Here is a 16,840-nt window from a genome sequence, read left to right as displayed (position 1 = left end):
CAACAATTCTAAAAAAGTTCGAATAAATGTTACTTATTTTTTGAGGAGGAAACTCAATCTGCAAGAAAAAACGGGGGTTCCTATTTAAGATTTTAAAGTTAACTTTCACCCCACCTCCGGAGTGTGGAATGAAAAATCCTATTTGGTGTCATTCTATAGATTTTTGAAAAATATTAAACACGTGTTTTTTAGTTTTTATTTGGAAGTATATTTCTCGAGATATTAGACCGTTTCTATAATTTTACTGTGGTATCACGATATACCGTTTTTTCCGATTATAGCGCTATCTATCCACAATTCGCAAAATGGCTCGAATAAAATTTGCTTATTTTTACAAGGAAAATCCAAATCTGCAACAAAAATTAGGGGTTCCATTTAAGATTTTAAAGTTACCCCCCGCTCCACACCCAGGGGTTGAAGTGGTGGACTTGTTTAGTGTCATCGCATAGATTTTTGAAAATTATTGAACTTGTTCGGCCTTTCCGCTACTTTTGGGACACCCTGTATTGTATATAACACTCATTCATCATGAAAGATCGCCTGTTTTTCATTTAAATAAAATTGTTCTGTTCATCATAATGAACACTTTAAAAATAATCCACTTACTAAAAAAATACTTTTGCAAACTAAAATTTGACTATGCTCAATAAATTTTAAAAATTATTTTTCAGTATGAATTTTTTCAAAATATAATTACTATTTTATACCAGTTGTTAAAGACAAATGGCTCATTAGTGATTATCGATCAGAGATAGGATTTCTTGCTGATATGGTTTTTTGCAGTATTATAAACGATTCATTTAATTTGTAATTTTGGGTGTCAATTACAGTGTATATGTTTCCCACGCCTCTAATCTCTTTCAATGTTTTCGTTAGTAGCATACCGTGATTGTGGGAAATGTGTATTATGCACATTCCATACAGACCACTGTCGCAGACACAAAGATTTTCTGTTAAACTATTAATAACTACCCAATATGTGAATTTTTTTATTAATAAATATGTTGTTTCCAATTTATCTCTCAAAATTATCCAATATTGTTTTGACAAAAATACGTTTATGTAATATAAATTTAATTTTTTTCTTTCCCGAAAAGCTAGGGGGGGGCCAAGGCCCCCCCCTGCCCGTGTGTATGGGCGCCTATGTTAATCACTAACTTATCTCTAAATAACAAGAACATTATCGTAATCAGCAGAGGCAACTTGAGTTACGTAAACGGAGAAAAATTAAAAATAACGGTATTTAATATAGTTCTCAGAACTGTTCCTTTAAACTAGCAAATGCATATAATCATAATATTTCTTCAATATTAAGCTTCAATATTCAGCTGAATAGGAGTGGAGTGAAAATCGAAACGTCAAACAGGAGTTGAAAATGTAATTTTCAGTAGTAAGTGCACAAGAGCTCTAAAATTATTGAATTTTTCCCGAGTGACACTTTGACAGTTTTAATTTCACGAGCCGAAGGCGAGTGAAATTATGTCAAAGTGTCACGAGGGCAAAAATTCTATATTAATTTTAGAGATCGAGTGCAATTTGTTGCGATTATTTCATGAATAAAACTGTTCAAAACCAAAATTTTATTGTAATTTATTTATGTAAGTACAAATTAGTACTGTTAAACACACGGTTGATATAAAATATTTTACGGTTGAAAGTCATCACTTTTATAACTTTTAAAACATTAATTGTCATTAATGTTACTGAATGTATTTTTTCGTAGCAACGAAGGGCATCTGACGTAATATACTTGACGACGGGATATTATCAAAAATTATCACCTTAATTTGCATTTCTGTAGCTTTCTATTGGTCAGAATCTCCTATGAATGAAATAATCATTACAATTAGCCCAATGGACAATGGACCGTGATAGTCGTGACGTCAAATCAATGTTGGCTACTCTGAAAAAGGTTTCCAAACAAAGCAAACAGCTGTCAGGCACACGTGGTTTTTGTGGCAAAGTTTTTTTTTCGTTTTTATAAATGGAATATATTGCTTGTGCGTTATTTCATTTAAAAAAAAATGGTAATGTGTTTGGTACCCGATTGTATCCACTGCTCATAGAGAACTTGCTAGTCTTTTAAGTTTCCGAAAGAGACTGATGTTCAAAAACAATGATTATCATTTGATATTGTAAGTACTAAAATATTATACAGAGTGAGCTTTATGCATGGAAACCCTCAATTATCTCTGAAAGGGCTTGAACGATTTTTATAGATTTTGGTGGGTAGGGGTTTTCTAATGCGGCCGATATTATAGTGATTATTTCATCCATAGGAGATTTTGATCAATAGAAAGCTACAGAAATCTAAATTAAACTAATAACTTTTTTGATAATTGCCCGTCGTCAAGCATATTACGTCAGATGCCATTCGTTGCTACGAAAAAATACATTCAGTGACATTAATGACAAATGTTTTAAAAATTATAAAAGTGATGACTTTCAACCGTCAAATACATATTTATAACAACTGTGTGTTTAATTGTACTAATTTGTATTTACATAAATAAATTACAATAAAATTTTGGTTTTGAACAGATTTATTCATGAAATAATCGCAACAAATTGCACTCGAACTCTAAAATTAATATAGAATTTTAGAGCTCTTGTGCAATTACTACTGATAATTACATTGTTGTCAGATCTCCGTTTTTCGGAAAATCTCATTAACTTTCTTATTTCAAATGGAACACCCTCTATATTTTTTGCGTTCTGAAGTCCTTAAGAAATACTGATTATTTTTGCCTTGATATTCTCTATACCTAAAGGCCATAATTTCGGAATTATTGCTACATTTATTAAAAAAAAAATTTTAAAAAAATTATAAAAATCAATTTTTTCTGTCCGGGTAGACATTATTTTGCGTTTATTGGACCATTGGGAACAAAAAAAGTCTTTTGTAATTTTTCTCTTAAGTTAATCGTTTTTGAGTTATAAATAATTTAAAACTTAAAAAAATCGAATAATCACGACTTCCAAATTTAAGTTCTAGCCTTATTTTATCAGTTACCATTAAGTAATTTGAGCTTGTTTCATTCTAAAATATTGTTTTTCTACGGCCGTGCTAAAAGAGCCACTTTCACGCACACATTTCGTTTCCGAAAGTTGCACTTTCCCGCACGGCGTGCGTGAAAGTAAATTTTCCCGCACGGCTTGCGGGAAAGTAAAGTACCTTGTAATATGGCATTATAATATATTATAATACATGCAATAAACTAATCTTTAGATATTATTTACTAATTTATTTCAAATTTATTTTATTGTGTTCATTCTTTCTTCTTGCAGTACCGTCTCCTATCGGAGGTTGGCTACCATCACAGCAATCCTAACTTTGTTGGCTGCAGCTCTGAACAACTGTATTGAACTGCACCCATACCACTCCCTTAAATTTCACAACCAGGAAATTTGTGTTCATGTTTTAGTGAAATTAGCGCGATTATTTCATTCATAGGAGATTCTGACCAATAGAAAGCTACAGAAATAAAAATTAAACTGTTTTAAATTTTTGATAATATCCCGTCGTCAAGTATATTACGTCAGATGCCCTTCGTTGCTACGAAAAAATACATTCGGTGACATTAATGACAATTATTAATGTTTTAAAAATTATAAAAGTGATAACTTTCAATCGTCAAATATTTATAACAACTGTGTGTTTAATTGTACTAATTTGTACTTACATAAATAAATTACAATAAAATTTTGGTTTTGAACAGTTTTATTCATGAAATAATCGCAACAAATTGCACTCGATCTCTAAAATTATTATCGAATTTTTGCCCTCGTGACACTGACATAATTTCACTCCCCTTCGGGTCGTCAAATTAAAACTGTCAAAGTGTCACTCGGAAAAAATTCGATAATTTTAGAGCTCTTGTGCAATTACTACTGATTATTGCATTCATAGGAGATTCTGACCAATAGAAAGCTACAGAAATCTAAATTAAATTGATAATTTTTGATAATTGCCCGTCGTCAAGTATATTACGTCAGATGCCCTTCGTTGCTATGAAAAAATACATTCAGTGACATTAATGACAATTAATGTTTTAAAAATTATAAAAGTGATGGCTTTCAAGCGTCAAATATTTATAACAACTGTGTGTTTAATTGTACTAATTTGTACTTACATAAATAAATTACAATAACATTTTGGTTTTGAACAGTTTTATTCATGAAATAATCGCAACAAATTGCACTCGACCTCTAAAATTAATATAGAATTTTTGCCCTCGTGACACTTTGACATAATTAAAATTGTCAAAGTGTCACTCGGGAGAAATTCAATAATTTTAGAGCTCTTGTGCAATTACTACTGATAATTCGATGAAATAAAATTATTTTGACATAATATTTAAAAGTCAGATCAGGGCCCAGAGCACGCCAAATAGAATTCTATTTTGCTGACGTCACAAAATAGAATTTCGTAATGGGAGAATCGACGGTTGCTAGGCAACGTGACGTCACTAAAATATAATTATATTTGGCGTGCCCCCACACCTGTAGACAATTACAATGGTTTTGAATCGCCGTCATGGAAACCAATATCGTCGTCGTGGTATCCCATTATATTGAAAGTTTGAATTGATATAACTCTATTTTTTGTGGCTTTTTTCCAAACGTACGGCTCTAGAAAAAATATTGTTCCTAACTCATGCGGGAAGTGTCTTCCCCGCACTCGACTTTCCGCACTAGTTAGGACAATAACTATTTTTAGTTGATAATGCAGCTCGATCGCCCGTCTTCTCATATGCGTTTCATTAACAATTATTAAAAAGCAATGTTTTAGAATAAAAGTTGCCAAACAATTTTATAGCGAGCCTCTAGAAGAAGGGTTTAGCTTGAATTTGGGTACTTCGCAGTTTCAAAAATAATATTTTTTATTTATGTTATTTACCTTGAAAATCGTCATTATTCGATTTTTTTTCAGTTTTAAATTGTTTATAACTTGAAAACAATTAACTTTAGAGAAAAATTACAAAAGACCTTTTTTGTCCCCAATAATCCAAAGAACGTAAAATAATGTCTACACGGGCCGAAAAAATTGATTTTTATAATTTGTTTAAATTTTTTTTTAAATAAATGTAGCAATAACTCCAAAACTATGGCAATTAGGAATAGGGAATATAACATGAAAAATAATCAGTATTTGGTAAGGACTTCAAAACGCAAAAAGTATACAGGGTATTCCATTTGAAATAAGAAAGTTCATTAGATTCCCAGAAAAACGGAAGATGTGACAACAATGTAATTATCACTATAATATCGGCTGCATTAGAAAACCCCTACCCACCAAAATTTATAAAAATCGTGCAAGCCGTTTCCGAGATAATTGAGGATTTCTATACATAAAACTCACTCTGTATAAAACATCTTGAAAACAGTTCAAAATTTCATTAATTTTAATAACGGGGAAAGGAACAAAATGCAAAATTTTGACGCCTGTCAAAATTTGAAAAGTATTTTAAATGTAATCATTTTTTTCGAATCCTAAGAAAACTAATTAGTATTTTTGAAAAATTTAAACGCAGAATGAAAGATTACTTTATTACCGAGTCCCTTAGAATGATTAAAAAGTTTCTTTTGAATGAGATATTTCAAATTAAAAATCACACTAAATTTTCTCTTAGTTTTTCACTCCTCTACTTATTAAAATAAACATCATAGAAGTTTTCATTGACTTTCGGCCCTCGGTAATAATGCAGTCCTTCATTCTGCGTTTAAATTTTTCAAAAATACTTATTAGTTTTCTCAGGATTCGAAAAAAATGAATCCCATTTAAATAGAATTGAAGCCGAAAGTTCCTACCCATCCTCTTAATTATTATTTTTTGCCATTATTCCAATTAATCAAACGCAGATGATTTTTATAACAAAATAAAATTACAAATGATTACACAAACCACGTGTGTAATAGTGACACATCTTTGTTTTGTTTGGAAAACTTTTTGACGTGTTGACGTCACACTATCACTGTCCATTGAGGCTCAATCCCATATAAACATAATAATGTATTTCACTTACACATGCCATCAGAAAACAGTTTAATAACCTTATTATTTATAGTTATTTCTATATATTTTCTGTCTGATAACTAGGGATTGTCACAAGCTCGAGCTTAGCTCGGCTCATTTGACAAGCCGAGCTTGGAGCTCAAGCCGGTTTGTTTCTTGTGAGTCGAGCTTCGAGCTGAATCAATTTTTTTCGAGCCGAGCCGAGCTGAATTCGAAACGAGCCGAGTTTTCCTTAACGAATTTGTTAATATTTCAGCTAATACTTAATACTGTTTCTAATTAATTTATTTCTGCTACGACTGCTACTTTTGTTTGAAAATAAGTAATTCACACTACAAATATGTATTTTCAATATACAGTATGTCCGTAAAACATGAAATAAATTCCAGCCGAGCCCGACTCGGCTCGGCTCAAAATATTCGAGCCGAGTCGACGCGAGCCACGAGCTCAACCTGAAGCTCGAAGTTCAAGCCGAGCTTATCGCGAGGTTGGTTCAGCTCGGCTCTAGTTAATCCCTATTGATAACACCTTGGGTGTTACATCATTTCTTCTTTACATTCTTCGTAATCGGGAAAATATCTGTTGAATCTTCGTTATAGGTCGTCTAATACCTGTTCACCCGAATGGCGACTGTTTATTCCATCCTACTGTTAAACCCATGTGTTAACCGGATCTATGTTGCACAACCATATATCTTTCACTGACTCATGTAATTTTCATCCCTTTTAATCAGTGGCGCACCTAGAATTTTCTTCTGGGGGGGGGTTAGCCTAGTCACCGAATTATTAATTGAAAAAGTCGCAGATTAAGGATGTACCAGAAAGAACTTTCAAAACGAATAGTCTCAGATTTAAATTACTATTTACCATTTTTGGTGGATTCTGCATCTGAGACTCTTCAATTTGTTAAGAGATGTCGCTGTATCGCGTCGTAATGGGGATTTTGAATTATCTTTCAGATTCCCTTTAAATTGACGGTCCAGCTATTTTTCGATTCAGAGGAGTGCACGCTAACGAACGCTGCTGATGACGCCTGCAATGGTAGAAACAGCCTGTCCAGCGGGTGTGCATCCCTCTGAATCGAAAACAAGCAAAACCATCATTTAATATTTTTCTATCTTTACTCGGATTTGAGTACTGAAAGTTCCTCTTCTGTCCTTTTTTCCTAGACGAATGAAAGCGGAATGTGATCGTTTCCTTTTCGTTTTCTATATTCGTCGTCTGCGGTCTTATTAATTGAAAAAGTCGCAGATTAAGGATGTACCAGAAAGAACTTTCAAAACGAATAGTCTCAGATTTAAATTACTATTTACCATTTTTGGTGGATTCTGCATCTGAGACTCTTCAATTTGTTAAAAGATGTCGCTGTATCGCCCACTAATGGGGATTTTGAATTATATTTTTTTGTATTGTTTTTGAAAGACAAGTTACATTTTTCTACTCTTCTTTACATCATCATTCTCTTTGCCTTATCCCTATACGAGGTCGGCTTCCCTAATTGCATTTCTCCACACAATTCTATCTTAGGTCATATCAATATTAATTCCCTTTACCAACATGTCCTGCCTAATCGTCTCCCCCAGGTCTTCCTTGGTCTTCCTCTCCTACTCCTTCCAGGAATCTGCACTTCAGCAATTCTTCGTATTGGGTGATTAACGTCTCGACGTTGAACATGACCAAACCATCTTAACCTATGCTCTCACATTTTGGCATCAATTGGTGCCACACCTAGACTTCCCCTAATATACTTATTTTTAATTTTACCCTTTTTTGTCACTCCACTCATCCATATAAGCATTCTCATTTCCGCCGCATGCATTCGTTGTTCCTCTTTCTTTTTCACTGCCCAACATTCAGTTTCGTACATCATAGCTGGCCTTACGGCTGTTTTATAGAATTTTCCCTTTAACTTCATTGGAATTTTTCTGTCACACAACACACCACTCGCTTCCTTCCACTTCAGCCATCCAGCCCTAATTCTACTGCATGCATCTCCATCAATTTCTCCATTGCTCTGTAACACCGATCCCAGGTACTTAAAACTATTGCTTTTCACAATGATTTCACCATCCAAAGATGCCATTTTATTTGTAGTAACTCCATCATCTTTAAATGAGCATTCCAAATACTCTGTTTTTGTCCTAATAACTTTTAAACCTTTTTCCTTCAGATCTTGTCTCCAGTGTTCCAAATTTTGTTCTTTCACTATTTCCTACTAACACGACATCATCAGCATACTCTAAGCACCATAGAATGTTACCCTGTAGTTTCGCAGTTATCTGGTCCAAAGCTAATGAGAATAGAAAATAAGAACTAAGCACCGAGTTTCATATGAAATTTATCAGTTTCTAACACCTGTTCTATCACCTGTCCTAACACTAGTCGTTACTCCCTCATACATATTTCTCACAATCTTTACGTATTCACCAGGGACTCCTTTCTTATTGAGTGACCACCACAGAATCTCTCGAGGAACTCTGTCATATTACGCTTTTTAAAATCAATGAATACCATATTATGATCGGTTATTTCTTTACTCCTGTATTTTTCCATCAACTGTCTTAAAATGAAAATTACATCTGTTGTTGATCTGCCCTGCATAAAGCCAAATTGATTATCGGATATTTCGGTTTCTTCACGTATCCGTCTATCAATTACTCTCTCCCATATTTTCATGGTGTGACTAAGTAGTTTTATACCCCTGTAGTTTGTAGATTGTTGTATATCTCCCTTGTTTTTGTAGACAGATACAGTATACTGCTTCTCCATTCGTCTGGCATTTGTCCAAATTCCATATAATAATTCTATTAAATAAACCTGCTAGCCAACTTGTTCCTGTCTCTCCCAATGCTCTCCAGACTTTTCCAGGAATATCATCTGGTGCGACTGCTTTTCCTTTCTTTATTTTTTTAAGCGCTTGAGCCACCTCCTCGTTTGTTATTTTGGTGATTTGTTATTTTTACTATTTGTTTGTAATTTCTACTATTCTTGACATATATTTCTATATGCACTGGGAGGGGTTTTAACACCCAAACCCCCCCCCCCGCCTGGGTGCGCTACTGCTTTCATTGATAAATTAGCCCAACGTGTACAAAGAGTGAATTTAGGTGATAATAAGTCGGTCGTAACACAAGAAAAATACGTTGAGAAATTTCTTCCACAAACATTTCTTATTCAAGAAGTATCCTTGCCGAATTTTCAGAACAACAAGTACGCAGTTTTATGTCAAGAAATATAAATATAAATTAGATATATTTAAGTGTAAATCGTGTTAGTATAAATAAATTCAAAATAAATGTAAATATGTAAGTTAAAACAAAAACTAAATAAAATAAGGGTTAAACTTCATTAATAAATTAAAAGGCAGTTAAAAGCATTACAGTACAAATAAATACATGCGAAAAAGGAAATTACCAAAAAGCCAAAAAGCAAAAACTTCATATGGACGCTTACAACATATAAAAATTACCTCTACCTGTAAGTGGGAGGGATTGGTGGGATTTTTGTTTTCATCCCTTGACAACTCGTTTTCTATGTTCAACATCCCGTATGGAAAAAATTGCTGAAATGGAAATAAAATAATTAGAATAAAATCATTGAATAACATTCATTATGTTAACCTGTAGGATGTTTATCAATAAGCGAATTGTGATATGTGATAAACATTGCAGGTTAATATAATTTCTTAATTCATACAAATTTTTTGAAAACGAGTGCCGAATTGGAGATTATTGAAACGTCAAAATCAAATGTAAAATGTAATTTTCGTCACAACTAGTTGTGGTTTAGTCCCATATAAATACAATATTGTTTAACTTAAATATGCCTATGCCACAAGAAAACCGTTTCATAACATCGTTATAATACCTTTTACTGAACGTCAATAACATTACAAAAATCAGCTAAGACCCTGAAGCTGAATACACCGCCAAATTAGATCCTGAAGCTACAGTGAAAAACGTGAAATGTGTACACTTGTAATGGTAGGGGAGCCCAAGCGGGGATTTTTGCAGTAACTCGAGCGCGTCAGATTATCATATGGGGAGAAACCTGGTACCCTGTAGATGTACCTCTACTATATATTGGCGCTAAACACAGGGGGATTCGTTAAAGGGGGGCCGAAAAAGAAAATGTATCCTTAGAAAAACTCGAAATTGTCAGATTAAGATAAGGTAAGTTAAGTACATGCAAAACAGTGTACATTTCAAAAATCTGACGATTTGGGCGGGGCGTAAGGAAATGGGTGTCACAAAGTTTCATAAGAAAAAAGCAAATATTTCGCGAAATGAACGATACATCTAAAAACTAAAAAATACGTGCTTAATATTTGTCAAAAATCTATCGAATGATACCAAACACGACTTCTCACGGAGAGGGTTGGGGGTAAATTTAAAATTTTAAATACGAATCGAAAAACTGAAAAATAAACTCATTAAACACGACCCCCTCGAAGGTGGGTGGGGGGTTAATTTAAAATCTTAAATGGGAGTCCCCATTTTTTAGTGCAGATTGGGATTTCTTACGTAAAAATAAGTAACTTTTATTCGAGACATTTTTTTCGAATTATGGATAGCGCTATAATTTAAAAAAACGATTGTTGGAAATGGAAAATTAAATTAAAAATGGAAAGTCCTTACTAAAATGGACTTTACTGAAACTTTACTTAACTTTTTTTGGTTTTGGGACCTACTCTTCACAATCCAATAGGTCCTTATAACGCTCGAGTGACTGCACATTTAGCATACTTTGCTCCCCTACACATGTTTTTTTAATCATACTATAGCAGGGTCGTAAGTACGATATTGGGGGCCCCGGGGCAAACGTGATTTGGAGGCCCCCTAACGGTGGGTCTCGAGGGGTTTACAATCTCTCATCTGGAAAACGTTTTACGAAGTTGATTGTTTTGTTTTGAAGGTCTTGTTCGTTTGCATTCAAAATAAAATCAGGTTGAACAATTCGGTACGTATCTAACACTGCTCTCGTTCCTTGAAAGCGAGTGTCTAGCTGATGGCATAACGTGTCGATCATTGAGTAAATCACGGTTTCTCTGAAGCATGACTTTGGATCTTGAGGTCTTTCATCTTCGCACAGTTCATCGAAATCTTTTTTCGTCTTCTGCATTCGTTTTGGAGCAAACTCTACTGGTATTCCCAAAGTTGACCCATATTTGAAGCCTCTTCAAATAAGGTTTCAAATTGCCTCTCATTTCAGTTAGGTTTAAGAGACTCTCTTCAAATAAACTGTAAGCTGTTAAAAGGTCCAACAATTCTGATTGCAGTGTTTTCGAGACTATGTTGAGGATTTCAAGGATTTTATTTTGGACAACTAGTAACAAAACAAATTTCTAGTTTCTTTTTCAGTTGTGCTGCTTCGTCTCTTTCATTTCTTTTGTTACTTGTCAGGGCTAGACTTGAAGGGCACTTCGAAACATCGCAAGATCTGTTTCAATGCATTGACTACATCAAATCTTCCAGCCCAGCGTGTTGGATTGAGAGGTTTGAGAGTCTTCCGAGACTTTCGAGGAACACCTTTCAGACGGGTATGGCTAATTCAGTACCTCCCAATGAACGATACTTTTCGTTGAGAGTTGGAAAAATATGAAGATATGAAGGTTTATTTAGAGAAAATGCAGGGAGAGGTAAACCAGATTGCTGAGATACAGAAAATTGAAAAGGTGGAAGAAAAATTCGAGAAAGCGTTAAAATTCGATATGGAAAAAATGGAAGAAAAATTGAAGAAGATAGGTAAATGACAAAAACGAGGAGACCGTCGGGAAGTAATTATATACAGCTCTAATGAGATCAGAATCCAATTTGGCGAGGATATTAGAAAACGACATCAGGTACCATTCATTAATATAAAAAACAAATTACAACACATGCAGAACTTCGAAGATTGCAAAGAAATTATAAGGAGCCATCTAATACACGGAGCTGCTTTGTGGTTTGAAAGCAAAGAAAATGAGGTGACTTCATGGAGAGATTTTGAGATAAAAATTTTTATAATGGTGCAGGTGAAACAGGTTAAAATCGCATTGAAGTCGTTAGAATGAATAGGCCGTGTACTTATTACAACTGGACAACTTGAAGTAGAATTTGACTGAAAGTACTTTGAAGGTTTATTTGACCTCGTTAAAATCTATGCACGGCCGACCAATCGGGGGCCCCGGGGCCCTGCCCCGGTTGCCCCAATGGTAGTTACGACCCTGTACTATAGTCCATCTCAAGTTTGTCGTTCTACTCCATGTTGTGAGGCCGCTCCCGTATAAAAAAATTTCTGATTCGTTTTCTTTACGGGTTCCTGCCCAAAAATGTCCTCTTTACACAAATCAGAAGGGTGTCTGTGTTTAAACAATTTATTAAACAAATTCAAAAGATAACCTTTTGCTGCTCCGCAAAAAGTTTTTATGTTTTTTGGGTCATTTTAAACAAAAAAAGGTCTCTTTTCATTTTTCTAAAAAGTTGATAGTTTTCGTGTTACAAGCGATTTAAAATCTGAAGAATGCGAGAAAATACGCATTTTCAAGGCTTAAAATATGTAAGTCATATGCCAAGTGCCTAAATTGAAGTTTAAATATTCAGTTTCGAGATTCTGGCGAGTAATCCGGGCTTACTTCAATATACAGGGTTACGCAATTGAACTGTTACCTATTCAAACGACCATAATTTTTGGTGTGAAATTATTTTTTATTGATTCAAATGACAAAAATGTGTGAAAATAATCAAAATTTCAGAATCCATTTTAGCTCGATGTGGCCACCTTTTGCCTTGACTATGGCCTTCAAACGATCAAAAAACGAGTTGCATACTGCACGAATGTGATCGAATGTGATCTTCCGGTATTTTGGCCCATTCACGTATAATTGCTTTCTTCAGCGCATCCATACTGGCATATTTTTTAGTCCTCACCTTGCTCTCCAAAATGGACCAGATGGAATAGTCCATCGGATTTGCGTCTGGCGAATTCGAAAGCCATTGTGTGGATGAAATGAAGTGTGGAAGTGGAACATGGTTTTTTAACCGTTCTTGGTTCACACTAGCTTTATGAGACGGTGCCGAGTCTTGTTGGAACGTCCATGGTCTACAACCGAAATGTTTGCGTGCCCACGGCTCTAAAGCAGCACATTTTCCCGATAATAAGTTGCATTGACTTTGACAACAGATTCAATAAAAACTATTGGAGAGCGTCCATCGGCGGTTACAGCTGCCCAGTCCATACCATTACTTGAGATGGGAAATTATTTCGAATGGCTGTTCGTAGGCTCAAACTTTCGTAGGTGCGTTCGGTCAAGTAAACATGATCATTTTGAGAGTTTATGAACTGCTCAATAGGCAAATTTTTCTCATCAGAGAACACTATGTTCAGAAATTCGCCACGTTCGTGCAGGCGTAACAACTCCTTTGCTCTTTCAAGCCGAACTTTTTTTGCTTTGATGTAAGATTGTGTGGCTTTTTGGAACTTGTAAGGCTTGACCTTGAGCTCCTTTTTCAATATTCGTTGCATGCTTCGCTGGGATATTTTCAGTTCTTTGGCCATTTGATTACCAGTACGACGTGGATTTCGCTCAAGACGAGCCTTCACTTTCCGAACCATTTCAGGTGATGTTGCTGTTTTTTTTTCGTCCACCACCATAGCGTTTGGCAATGCTACCAGTATCATTATAACGAGTTATGGTGCGATACACAAACATTTTATTCACTTTGAGGTGTTTGAGCTGACAAACAATAGCTGGCTGTGATTTTCCCGCCAAATATAACGCAATCACACTATTAAATTCCATTGCGAATAACTTTTGTTGTTTGTACAATAACTTAGATGCAAATGCTTTTGACGGCTTATAAACAATATACTGAAGCGTTATCAGGCCAACTTTGACGTAGCTGTCATTATCGATTTGCCAGATTTATCGATGTGAAGATGATAACAGTTCAATTGCGTAACCCTGTAGACTGTTGTTTTTTAATTGTTAATTACGTGCACCTTTGTACTTATGCAAAAAAAAATCCCAACAAATACTTGACATTAATTAAAATTTTATAAGTGATTATATAAGAGGAAAGTACAGAAAAATTAGCATCATTAATGCACATGGCCCCACTGAAGAAAAATACCTAGAAACCAAGACAGAGTTCTATGAGAAGCTAAGTAATTTGATGGATAAAATTCAGAAATATGACATAAAGATAATCGTAGGAGATATGAATGCCAAAATAGGAAGAGAAGACATTTACAGAAGTATAGCGGGTGGAAAAAGTTTGCATAAGGAATCAAATGAAAATGGGAAAAAATTAATTGAATTTGCAACAGAAAATAAAATGAAAATTGTAAGCACAAGATTTGACCATAAGGATATTCATAAGATAACTTGGATATCTCCAGATGGAAGGACAAAAAACCAGATAGCCCACGTATTAATAGAAAGTAAACATATCAGAGCAATTAACGATTCCAGAAGCTACAGAGGAGATATCAATAGCGATCATATTCTAACGATAGCCAAACTTAAACAAGAGCTGCCAAGAAACCCAAGAACAGCAAAAGAAAGATTAACATACAAGATAGAATTACTTAAAGAAGAAAAAACGGCAAACAGATTTGTGGCAGAGATAAATAAAAGACTTCGTTACCCCACCGCAGAAGATATTGATGAAGAATGGAGGAATATACAGATAGCGATGACAGAAGCAACGGAACTATGTCTAGGAAAAGTACAAGCAGAGAAACGAAGAGACTGGTTTGACGAGGATTGTAAAATAGCATTGATACGTAGAAATAAAGCAAAAATAGAAAAAGACAAAAATAATACACAGGATACTACAGAAAAATATAAAATGGCAAGAAGAGAAGTAAAACAAATCTGCAGAAAAAAGAAAAGAGAACATCTTGACAAACAGTTGAAAACAATAGAAGAATCATACATAAACAAGGAAATAAGAAATTTCTACCAAGAAGTAAAAAAATCCCGAGGAACTGCAAAGAGTAAAACAAGTTATTGTAGAGGTAAAGACGGTGTGCTTTTAGGAGAAACAACAGAAAAATTGAACAGATGGGCGGAGTATTTTGAAGAACTATTAAATGCAAATAAACAAGCCGAACCCCAGGAAATAAAACAACATGAACAGGATAACACAGAACAACAACGTGAAGAAGAACCTACACTACAAGAAGTAAAAGAAGCAATATTGAAGCAAAAAAATAACAAAAGCGCAGGAGAAAGCGGAATTCCGGCAGAGATTTTTAAAGCAGGAGGAGAAAAGCTGCAAGAAAAAATTTTCCGACTAATATTAACAGTCTGGCAAAAAGAGGAAATGCCGCAACAATGGAACAATGCACTCATCTGTCCAATCTACAAAAAAGGTGATGAAACAAGTTGCGAAAATTATAGAGGAATATCGCTATTAGAAGTGGCCTATAAAATACTTGCAAAAATCATCCGAAATAGATTGCAAAAGGAGGTAAATAAGATCATTGGAGAATACCAAGGAGGTTTTAGACCAGGAAGATCAACAATAGATCAAATATGTTTATTAAAACTAATACAGAACAACAGCTACGAACAAAATTTGGGACTACACATGTTGTTCATTGACTTTAAACAGGCTTACGACTCAGTAGACCGAGATATGCTATATGAAGCAATGAGATCCTTGGGTATTTCAGGAAAGCTGGTTAAATTAGTGAGAATGACGCTCAACAATACAAAAAACAGGATAACACTGGAAGGAAATTTTTCAAAACAATTCACAGTGAATAAAGGACTGAAACAGGGTGACCCTCTATCTACAGACTTATTTAACTTGGTACTAGAGCACATAGTAAGAAGGATAAAAATTAGTACAAGCGGTACCATATTTAACAACAGACAGCAGTTTATAGCTTACGCTGATGATCTAGTCATCCTAACAAGAACAAAGGAACATCTCCAAAAAATATTCCAAAAGTTCGAAGCGGAAGCAAAAAGGTATGGATTAAGAATCAACCAAGGAAAAACACAATACATGGTAATGAAAGGAGATATAAATAAAGAGGATAACTATATAAAAATGAAAGGAGAAGGAGATGAATATAAATTTAAGGAAGTAGCAGAATTCGAATACCTGGGAGTGACTGTAACCAGTACTGGAAGGGAAGAAAAAGAAATAGATAAAAGATTATTGAAGGGAAGTCGAGTTGTGGGTGCCTTAAACACGATATTAAAAGCAAAAAATGTATCAATAAACGCGAAAATCAGAATGTATGAAACGATAATACGGCCCACAGTGTTGTATGCGAGCGAAACGTGGGTAATGAATCAACAAGAGGAGAAGAAGATACAGATATGGGAAAGGAAGGTCCTGAGAAAAATTTTTGGAGGTATACAGATAGCGGAGAAAACCTGGAGGAGACGAACAAATGAAGAAGTAATGAGGATGTATGGGAGACCAAAAATAACGACAAAAATACGAGCCCAAAGAGTTAGATGGCTGGGACATATTACTCGAATGCCAGAAACTAGAAAGGTCAAACGAATATTGAATGACAGAGCATTGGGAAAAAGGAGACGAGGTCGCCCAAGGAAGAGATGGTTAGAGGCTGCAGAGAGGGATTTGGAAGAAATCAGGGTGAAGGACTGGAGAAAGAGTGCAGAGGACCGAAAAGAATGGAGAAATATTATCCAGAATTTAGAAGCCGTAGGCCTATAAGGCCTGTTAGCGCTGTTATATATATATATATATATATATATATATATATATATATATATATATATATATATATATATATATATATATATATATATATATATAAGTGATTATGAACCTACTTTTTTTTAATAATTTATTTATTT

General features: G+C 34.5%; 1 protein-coding gene across 1 annotated transcript in view; it reads right to left on the bottom strand.

Annotated features, from left to right (window-relative positions):
- The window catches only part of LOC114324272 (growth factor receptor-bound protein 10-like), a 616,793-nt gene that overhangs the window by 35,682 nt on the left and 564,271 nt on the right, over positions 1-16,840 (bottom strand). The window contains exon 5 of the mRNA XM_050660652.1: positions 9,485-9,577. Coding sequence (XP_050516609.1) covers positions 9,485-9,577 — 93 coding nt within the window. The remainder of the gene's footprint in view (positions 1-9,484; positions 9,578-16,840) is intronic.

This window comes from Diabrotica virgifera, chromosome 1 (genome assembly GCF_917563875.1).
Source record: "Diabrotica virgifera virgifera chromosome 1, PGI_DIABVI_V3a".
In the NCBI taxonomy this organism is placed as follows: Eukaryota; Metazoa; Arthropoda; class Insecta; order Coleoptera; family Chrysomelidae; genus Diabrotica; species Diabrotica virgifera.
Note: the sequence above shows the minus strand (reverse complement) of the source record. Positions and strands in the feature narration are given on the sequence as shown.